General features: G+C 33.5%; 1 protein-coding gene across 1 annotated transcript; it reads right to left on the reverse strand.

Moving 5' to 3' along the window:
- Positions 1-101: 101 nt before the first annotated feature.
- Positions 102-10,640, reverse strand: ints11 (integrator complex subunit 11). The gene is made up of 17 exons (XM_067370940.1): positions 10,388-10,640; positions 8,915-9,012; positions 8,743-8,816; positions 8,425-8,653; positions 8,187-8,285; positions 8,059-8,093; positions 7,436-7,574; positions 7,263-7,327; positions 6,932-7,121; positions 5,980-6,063; positions 5,759-5,848; positions 4,795-4,957; positions 4,534-4,644; positions 3,673-3,734; positions 3,413-3,555; positions 1,881-2,010; positions 102-294 (listed from the first exon to the last, which is right to left on the reverse strand). The coding sequence occupies exons 1-17, from the start codon at positions 10,413-10,415 to the stop codon at positions 238-240; spliced, it is 1,797 nt and encodes a 598-aa protein (XP_067227041.1). The 5' UTR covers positions 10,416-10,640; the 3' UTR covers positions 102-237.
- Between the last annotated feature and the right edge of the window lie 210 nt (positions 10,641-10,850).

Here is a 10,850-nt window from a genome sequence, read left to right on the forward strand (position 1 = left end):
CTTATTTCATGTCATTGAACTACTGGATTTCTATCAGATGATGTAGATATCAGTATCACCACTGGAAAAGCCCACGAATGAAAATACTGTATTTTGTTTCAAATTATTTTTTAATGTTGAACTTCATCTAAAACTAAGAAATAAATATTTTTCACAACTGAAAGCCTTCTGAATTTTACTTTAAAAAAATCTTTATTTTTTTTTAACCAAAGACAAACTTCAAATCAGAATCAGCAGTCAGGAAGGCAGACCTTTCTTCAACAATGTAGACAAGAAACTGCCCAATTCTTCATCCTGAGGAAGACAGAGATTAAAACACTGTGACAAACAGGTTAAAAAGGGCATAATTCAAAACCTAACATGTAAAACCGAAAGAATTCTCTAAAACAAAAAACAATTTTTGTATGAATAACAGTATGTAAATTTACAGAAGAGGATTAGGGCCAAGCAATAATAAAAAAATAAAACCATCTCGAGATTAAAGTTGTTAAATTTCGAGAATAAACTCGTTAAATTTCAAGAAAAAAGTCGATAAAATGTTGAGAATAAACTCATTAAATTATGAGAAAAAAGTCGTTAAATTACGAGAACAAATTCGTTAAATTACGAATTTGTTCTTATAATTTAACAATTTTTCTCATAATTTAATGACTTTTTTTCTCGTAATTTAATGACTTTATTCAACATTTTATCTCGACTTTTTTCTTGAAATTTAACAACTTTTTTCTTGTAATTTAATGACTGTATTCTCAACATTTTATCTCGACTTTTTTCTTGAAATTTAACGACTTTTTCTTGTAATTTAATGACTGTATTCTCAACATTTTATTTCAACTTTTTTCTCGAAATTTAACAATTTTTTTCTTAAAATTTAACAACTTTAATCTCGAGATAGTTTTATTTTTTTATTATTGCTTGGCCCTAATCCTCTTCCGTATAAATTAGAATAAGAGTCAAGTTATTCAATATCTTACACAATATATTACACAGTATTATGTGTTCAAAGGTTTGGATTTTTTTTTAAGAAAAATCTCTTATAATGTTCACCAAGGCTGTATTTATTTGATCAAAAATACAGTAAAATATTGTGAAAATATTTATAACCATTTGTTTATTTTAATATAGTAGACAATATAATTCCAGTGATGACAAAGCTGAATTTTCAGCATCATTACTCCAGTCTTCAGTGTCACATGATCCTTCAGAAATCATTCTAATATGCTGATTTGCTGCTCATGAAACTATTATTATTTTTATCATCAATGTTAAAAAACAGTTGTGCTGCTTAATATTTTTCTGGAAACCATGGTACAGTTTTCCCAGGATTCTTTGAATAGATTTTTTTTTTTTTTTTTTTTTAAAGCAGCATTGAAACAAATATGTTTAAACATTGTAAATGTCTTTAATGTCACTTTTGATCAATTTAATGCAGAATAAAATGTAATTAATGAAAAAATATGTCTAAATAGGTGTTTCTATAAGACACAAAATCGGGTAAGGTGAAGTTAACCATGTGAGAACACCACAAATTCACTTTCTCTCAAGCATCTGTAGCCGTTTCAAATCGCAATCCAATTGTGATGCACTGCAGCATAATGGATGGTGACATTTATTCTGATGTTTGTGTCATAAACTAGCTGGCGATACCCAGCCCATGTTTGTTTGGAAACATAAGGGCAAACATTTTCCCTTGTGGGCTGAGAGATGCTGTAAATTCCACTAGACCAACTGTCTGACCACGTGCAAAGAAAACAAGTGAAGTTTTCCAAAAATACAAACCCTCGCCTTTAAAAAACAGTGGTTAAAGCTGAACACAATTTAACCTGTATTAAATTACGAAGGGCATCAGTGGAGATTTAGTTCAATAGATGTTTGTTCACCTGATAGCTCCAAGAAAGCAGAATGACTTTGAGGTTGGGCTCCTCGGACGAGGACGTCACTTTAATAACGATGGATTCCACGATGACGGTGCCGTCTGGGACGTGCTGGATACTGTAACTTTTTAATACACTGAAAGAGAATGAAAAAGACAGACTTGACGTCTAATGAAACCTTTAGGAAAGCATGACCCGCATACAGTATTTGGCCACATGGCCTGACATTTTGCACTGTGGCTTGAGAGGTAACAGCGTTGTTCACTGAGGGAAAGTGTTTGGCTGAAATGACTCACCTATATCTGCACAAGTGTAAATAGCAACAAAATGTTTTTTCTTTACACTAAGTGAAAATAGCATTAAATTCTATTTGAACTCAGTGTAAATAGAAACAAAGTATTTTCTTTAAGTAAAAATAGCAGTAATTTCTTTGCACTGAGTGTAAAGTGTGAGTTATTAGATAATATTTATACTTGGTGCAAATAGTGGCACATACTATTTTACATATACTGATGTGGCAGTTTGATACGCGCTCCGAACCACTGATTCGAAACAAAATATTCGTAAAGCTTCATGAAGCAGTGTTTTGAAATCGCCCATCACTAGATATTGTTGAATAAAGTCATTATTTTGTTTTTTTGCCGCACAAAAAGTATTCTCGTCACTTCATAGCATTAAGGTTGAACCACTGTAGTCACATGAACTGTTTTAAATGTGTCTTTAGTAGCTTTCTGGGCATCTGAAAGTGTTAATTATCTTGCTGGCAATGCAGGCCTCACTGATTTTATCAAAAAATATCTTAATTTGTGGTATGAAGATGAACAAAGGTCTTACGGGTGTGGAACGAGATGAGGGTGAGTAATTAATGACTGAATTTTTATTTTTGGGTGAACTAACCCTTTCAGTGAGGGAGTCGAGATGTGAACTCAGCAAAGGCATTGAACGATTCACTGACTGGGCAAGTCCGATTCAAACTTTTGAAGTTTGAGGTTGTTTTGTGAATCTTTTTGACTGATTCATTAAAAAGAACCAGTTTGGAAGAGTCATTTGTTCATGAATCAGACATCTCAACTCATGCTGTGTCCCTTGTTCATTTTACTCTGTCAACATGAAATCTAAGGAAATGGATGCAAAATGATTAAAACCATTTCTGTATAGTTTTTTTTTTATGCATTTGAGAGCAATTTAGCTGCAGTTTTGAGCTCCGTTTACATGCATCTCTTTTTTCTTTTTAAATCACATCACAAATGACTCAACAATGTACTCTAAAGTCAAAACTCACACCTAACCTCTAAGTACTAAATCTGAGCACAACACATCCCACACCGACTGCGTATTTGGAAAAACCTGACCTTCAAGATTGAATTGATCTGAAGGTTTGACAATTCCTCATTACATAATTTACTTACCAATGTTACTTTAGTTTTATGTATATATTCTTATAGTTTTATTAATATTTTTTATATTACTATGTAGGTTTATTTTTTATGAGGGGTCATGATTAGCAAATGTATGTATGTGTGATGTAGTCCACTGACCTCTTGAGGTGTGTGTAGATGCGGCCGAGTGTGTCGGTGTCACTGTGGGGGTCGTGCAGCTGCACGCGGCAGGTGAAGCGCAGCTGATGTTCACTGAGGCCCAACTCTTTGAGAGCCTGCTCTGGAGAAACCAGCCGCAGACTCTACACACACACAGACACAGACACATATATTCAGAGAAGAAGGAATTATTGACATCCAAAGTGTCATATCAGTCAAATAAATTATGAAAACCAACCAAAAGAGCCATGGTGACTTACATTGTCCTTCATTATTAACGTCCCGTGCATGGTGCGAGGTCTTTTAGCATCAGGCAATGGACCTGTGAGAAAGTTTCATTACTTTATATTATATATAGTGAATACATATCATTGCATATACAGTGAATATATATGCAATGATGAATAAAAAGTTCAAAAGAACAGCATTTGTCTGAAATCTAAATCTTTTGTAACATTAAACACTACCGTTCAAAAGTTTGGGGTCAGTAAGAATTTTAATTTTATTTTTGGGGGATAGAAATGAAATTAATCAATACTTTTATTCAAGGATGAGTTAAACTGATCAAAAGTTACAGTAAAGACAATTATAATGTTAGAAAATATTCAATTTTAAATAAATGCTGTTCTTTTGAACTTTCTATTCATCATAGCATCAGGAAATAAAAATGTAAATAACTGTTTTCAACATTGATAATAATAACAACAAATGTTTCTTGAGCATCAAATCATCATATTAGAATGATTTCTGAAGGATCATGTGACACTGAAGACTGGAGTAATGATGCTGAAAATTCAGCTTTGATCACATGAATAAATTTCACTTTACTGTATATTGACATAGAAAACAGCTGTTTTAAATTGGAATAATATTTCACAATATTACTGTTTTTGTTTGTATTTTTAATCAAATAAATGCAGGCTTGGTGAGCAAAAGATACTTCTTTTAAAACATAAAAAAATTTTACTGACCCCAAACTTTTGAACGGTAGTATATATATATATATATACACGTGTAGAGCAGAACTACAAGACCTCATAACCACAGGACAGAAAAGTCATGATGGTGTATCTGTAAACAGGTCAAATAAAGCAGTCAGTGGTATACGTGTCAATGATCACCTCCGAGAGCCATCTCTCTCTTCAGCAGGTTGAGCGAGATGTCCACGGGGACGCTGGGGTTCGTCACTATGGTCGTCGTCTCTCCGTTGGCCGGCATATAGCAACTGATACCTGCAATGGGTAAAACAAAAGCTATTTACATCAGCACAAAGAGAACCTTGAAAAATACCCTATAAAAGTGATCATTTGAGATATTTTGTACCATTTTTCATCCTTGAAGTTCCCTTGAATAAACACAGAACAGAGTTATTGTAGACTTACTGAACTCCTGTTCTATCTTGTCTTTGAGGAACTCCATTTTCTTGGCCTCTCCATGCACCAGCAGCATGTTCCTGGGTTCTGCCATGCGGATCAACTGCATGATGCCTTTGGCGTCGGCGTGAGCGCTGAAGGACATGTACTCCACCTGCAGCTTCACGTCCAACTAAACACACACCACACAGTATATGAGATGAGGGCTTGCATAGACTAGTTGGGTAGTCGAATATTTCAACCACTATTCATCACTGTTGGAAGCCATTGAGTACTCAAGCGTGCAATGTTGACGCACTTGTTATTTTTTACCCAAACCGAGCCATGGCTGCAACCAAAGTATGTCTTATTCTGTTATAAACTATTTTGAACCAGTTGAGTGAAGATCTAAGCGATATGAGCACAGATCCATTATTGTTTTTTTTTTTTTTGAAGACCTCTAAAATGTTATATGAGGAGGCTCATGTTGTATAATAGACTAGGCTAACTGTTAAAATGTATTTTATTAATATATAGCATATATTGCTCAATGTCAAAGACATGGATGTTAAGGTTTTAATATTGCGTGTCAATTTACATGTTAAATACAAAATGAAACCCGTTATTTTCATGTTTTTACATGTAAGAGACGTAATTCTTGCAAACACTGGGCTGTCAATTAATAAACACTTGTTGACACAAACAATTTTTTTATGTTTTTTTAAATGTTAACATAATCCACGAGTACTCAAGTGACTTGGGCATTGTTTTGACAAGTAACCGTCTAGGAGAACCCTACATGAGACTCAAATACAGAGATTCAGATGTGACATATAGAAGTCTGACATAAGAGTAAACTTCTGGTTTTGTCAAAAAAGGTAAAAATGAAAATTATGGGAAACGGTGGACAATATAAACTACAGACTATAGTTCAGTGTTCTCTGATGCCATCTAGTGAAGGTCAATTAAAATCTGTGATTGCAGCAGTAATTACCGTTGCTCTTCCCTCTATCTCCAGTTTCTTCTGTCCATTCAGGATCTTGTGTCCCACAGTGCCTTGCACACAGTATCCTGGCATGATCACCTGAGAAATAAATACATTAAACTCATATATTCTCTTTCGATGAACAATATGAGCTGGAACGGTCAATGAATGTGCTGAAGTGATAAATAAGTGTTTTGCAGTAACATCTGCTGTTTCATAAGGATTCTTACCATGTTCTTTTCATTCCCGGCCCATTTCTTGAATATCTGTAAAGACTGCCCAGCATGCAACATTCCAGGGGTGGCGAACACAACCTGATGGAACAGATATCAACATTTTAGGCTGCTTTTGCATAATATCATGTACTTATTTGATTCACTTCACAACAATCCATCAATTATTCTTGAATGCTGTAACAACAGCATTCAAACTTAATGTCTTCCCAAAAATAATCAACTCTGACACTGAGGCAATTCTTGGGAATCGAGAGTCGAAACAAATCTTAAATCTTTCAGTCTCAAAAAGAGTTTTTTGTGATAGATGTAACATCCTATTAGTGGAAAATCTTTTTAAATATTATACAGTTATACCAAAAAAGGTACAATATTACATTTAAAATGTAATTGTTTTATTAAATAAAGCAAAATGGGACTAAAAGGAATAAGATTTAAAATTCACGTTAAATATTCTAAAAGGTTTCTACATGTATCATTTTATAATAGTAAAAATAACACAAAGTAGTAGTAGTGGTGATGGTAGTAATAATAATAATGCATAAATCAGTAGTCATAATTAAAATAACAATAATAAATCCAAGAACAGTACATAAATTATCAACGTATATCAATGATCAGGTTTAAAGAAATAAGACATTATTATTAATATTAATTAATATTCTACAAGGTTTCTACATGTGTCAATAAGAAATAAAAGATAATAACAAAAATATGCTGCATAATAACAATAACAACAATAATTTAACAATAATAAAATCCATGTATATGCCATATAGAATTGCACAGTATTTCAATTAGATTTAAAGAAACAAGATTTAAAAATCGAATTGATATAAATTTTAGAATATTAATTAATATTCTAAAAGGTTTCTCTATGTATCATTTAATGAGAGATAATCGATTAATTATAATTGATTATACAAAAGTTATATATATATATATATACCATTGGTCCAGGGTTATCAGCATATGTGCGATCAAAGGCTTTGATGTGCTTGAACTCAAACATGTTTCTTTGTACAAAGGTCTTGCGGATCTTCTGATTGGTCCAGGTGATGAAGAGTTTGTAGTAGTGATTGGCTTTCTCCGTCAGCCCGGTGGAGAAATAAATGGGTGCTTTCAGGTTCATTCTCTCCCTGTTAAAGTGAACAACCAGCAATTAGACACTGTTTTGTGCCAATATACAGTTTCCAAAAGCATCCTTACAGAATATATCATGACTTAAACATGTTCAAAAAGGTAATAAAAGGTGAGCAGCAGCAATTTTACAAGCTCACCAGAATGTTTCCAACAAAATACAGAGTTCCTGTGCTCTTCCCAGAGCAAACACAGGAATCAAGACCTAAAACAGAGACACCAAAATGAGCAGAACTTAAACACACACATGTCTGAGATAGTAGGACTGAACTGACATTACAAAATGGATCATTCAGCTCTTGTCTTTTCTTACCTTGCCTCCTCTTTCCACAGTTTCATGAACTTTCTTCAGGAAATCTCTTTCCCTGCAGCGTTTGGAGTCTCTGATCGTGGTGGCATACGTGGATTCTGATATCAAAATATCTGGCCGGCATTTGTCAATCCAAGCAGCTCTGGGTATATAAAGTCAGAGAATTTAAAGAGTTAGTTCAGCCAAAAAATAAAAATTCTGTCATCATTTACTCACCCTCATGTCGTTCCAAACCCGTAAGACCTTTGTTAATTTTCGGAACACTAATTAAGATATTTTTAATAAAATCTGAGAGCTTTCTGTCCCTCACTAATCAATGTTAATATGTGAATAAAAGCCTAAATTCAATCTGTTCATCATATAAAGCGATCGAGTCTCTTTAGAAAATTTGGACTAAAATGCTCAATTCATATGGATTCAGTTGCGTAGACTGTCAATGGAGGGACAGAAATTGCTCAGATTTCATTAAAAAGATCTTCATTTGTTTTCTAAAGATGAACAAAAGCCTCTTTGGAACAACATGAGTGTGAGTAAATGATACGTTTTTTGGGTGAACTATCCCTTTAAACATGACTTATACTTGAGGAGTAACATAAAATATGTGACAAAAAAGAGCTTTTTCTCACCCCAAATGTCTGTCTGGTGTCATGTTGTAATCACCCTATCCAAATTGATTTAGATATAATCAGCAAATTAAGTCAATAGCTGGAACATCATGAAAATGAGAGTATATAATGGGTAATGTGACACTCACCGTGTAGACGACAGACTCCAAGCCAACTTTGATTTGAAACATGGCGGCTCCCAGCACATGACCTGCATAGTACGCTTTGATCTCAAGCTCTTCATCTACCTTGATGGAGCAAAAAAAAAAAAATAGTTTAACCATTTTCAATAGGGACATTTTACAATGAAAAATACATATTAAATGAATTAGTTTACATTAATTATTTTTCTAAAATTATTTTAAAACTTTAGACAACAAGCTTTACCTGAACTGTTTGGTGGAGGTTGAGTGGCACAACTTTCTTCATACAGTCTTTGATCATCTGTGAAGTGAAGAAGTTGGTCTCTCCCTTTTTGTCGACTGTGATCTTTCTGAAGTCCTCCAGCAGGATGGGACAGATGGCTTTGGTGGGGTGGGTCATGTAGATGGGCCCGTCGTAACCCACCATCTCGCTCATGTAGGGAAGAGCACCGCAGTGATCCAGATGGAAATGACTGAGAGGAACATAAAGGAGGAAAAATCTCAATGTAGAGCAGGAAAACTCACACAACAATCACATAATACAAATCAAGCACAAACAAACCTTATAATGACACAGTCCAAGAACTCAGTGAGGCGGCCGTTCTGGGTAATGTAACTAAAATCTGGGAAACGTCTCTGAAAACAAACACAGAAAGTTATGGGTGTAGTAGACTACAGAATTATACTTAAAATACACATAATGTATGAATGTAGCATGAATCGCTGTAACGCACATCATCGTTGAAGCCCATGTGCATCCCGCAGTCAAGCATAATGTTTTTGCCTCCGATGGAGACCAGAATACAGCTGCGGCCGACATCCTGACCAGCCCCTGCCAGACAACAGATACACACATTCAGAAGAGCTTGGTTTAGATTTACACTGATTTATATAATATTATTTACCTATATCCTCCTGGGACCCAGGAATAGATCATACATGTCACAGTTTAAAGTCTGGATGTCCTGTAAAGAGCACATTCAGGGCTTTGCACAGAAACCACATTTTTAGAGGTTTCACTATGACAATAACAACTCCTTGATCATTGAAAATCAAAATTAGCACTCTTATGGAAATATGATAATGTTTTGTAGTTATCATTTAAATCAGATTAATTTTCAAATAGTTTGTTATAAATCAACATCTCAGGAAAATGTTATGGGGTTTCTAATCAAAATATGACTTTCTGTTACGAAACAGGGCATTGATTTTATACATGTCCACTGTAGAGGACACCAGGTTTTAAATCATGTTTATCAGGCATTTTAGGAGATACAACAAGCGGATAGGGAAAGAAATTATGCATCAATATTCCTATTAATTATTAAATATTATTATGAAAATCTTGCCAATTATTACTCCCAGTATTACACTTTTTTTTCATTACATGTTGCTCCAAGAACACATTAATATGCAAATTAGATACAGTGTATAGAATAGTATACCCATGTATGACTATTTTACCAACATTGCATAAAGTAAAATGATATATCGATTCATTCCGTTCTATCTTTAATAACATAGTTGAGATTCATCTTTATTCAAAGTTTGGTTAAAAAAAAAATCCTGAAGCCTAAAAATTGATTGGTGATTAAAAAAATTGCATTGTTTTTGCCTATACATGTCATTAAATGTCATTTTATTTTTTTAAACAACTTAGTCCTGGTGTCCACTACAGAGGACATAGCATAACATATGAATAAAATATAATTTTCCAAAATGTTTTTTTCCCCCATTCGTTTCTTATGCTCTAAAAATATAATGAAATGAAAAAAATACTAAATTCAAAAAAACCTTTTTTTCTGGGTCTCAGGAGGATATGATATACTATTTACATTATATAAGTCAAAATATATGATTACAAACATACTATTAGAAAACCAATATGACATGTATAAAAAGTTTTAATGTATAGTTATCAAAATATGAAAATAAACTGTGTGTGTATGTAAACACACACACATATACATACATATATATATATATATATATATATATATATATATATACATACTCACTCGCACAATATGTCATTTTAATGTATAATAACAAGTGAAGTATAACAACAAGTGATTTATTTACTCATTGATTAATATATACAATATTTGCATATATTAACGGATTTGTTAAGTATTATATGTTTGAAATTGTCTTATTTATACAGGTTTTTTAGAAGTGTTACCTACAAAATTAAGCAAACGTCTTACCTAAAGGCGTGACTTTGATATCAGGCATCTTGACAGCTTTGAAAAGATCAGAAATTAATATTTTATGTTTACAAGAGACTAACAGTCACACTCAAATTGTAGATTAGCTGGATATGAACACTTGATGGGTGCATGTCAGTCAGCTTGCACACTTTCCAGGGATGAAAACCAACTGTGAAGACTTTATAAGTGTGGAAATGTTCATCAAAAACACGTTAGCACAGAGGCTAAACAACTTCACGCCGCAGCCATAACGACGCCACAACTGAGAACGGTAGGGGTGTGGGCGTGGCTTAGTGGCCCATACGTTGTTTATAATTGTAAATAATAATTATTTTATTTGAACTCTTCACTGTGTATTTTCAATTCAATGGCTATTAAAGCCCTTCACTGTTATTATTCAGTTGTAAATTATTATCTAGACCGATACCTAACGAAACAAAGACAGATAGTCCACGTGGTA

The sequence above is a fragment of the Chanodichthys erythropterus genome, chromosome 20 (assembly GCF_024489055.1).
Source record: "Chanodichthys erythropterus isolate Z2021 chromosome 20, ASM2448905v1, whole genome shotgun sequence".
Taxonomy (NCBI): Eukaryota; Metazoa; Chordata; class Actinopteri; order Cypriniformes; family Xenocyprididae; genus Chanodichthys; species Chanodichthys erythropterus.

Coding starts and splice junctions, on each gene's coding strand:
- ints11 (XM_067370940.1), bottom strand. CDS start 10,415: ATGCCTGATATCAAAGTCACGCCTTTAG. Junction 7,575..8,058: donor ACACCAGACAGACATTTGGG/GTGAGAAAAAGC, acceptor TTATATACCCAG/AGCTGCTTGGATTGACAAAT. Junction 6,064..6,931: donor CTGATAACCCTGGACCAATG/GTATATATATAT, acceptor CTGTTCCATCAG/GTTGTGTTCGCCACCCCTGG.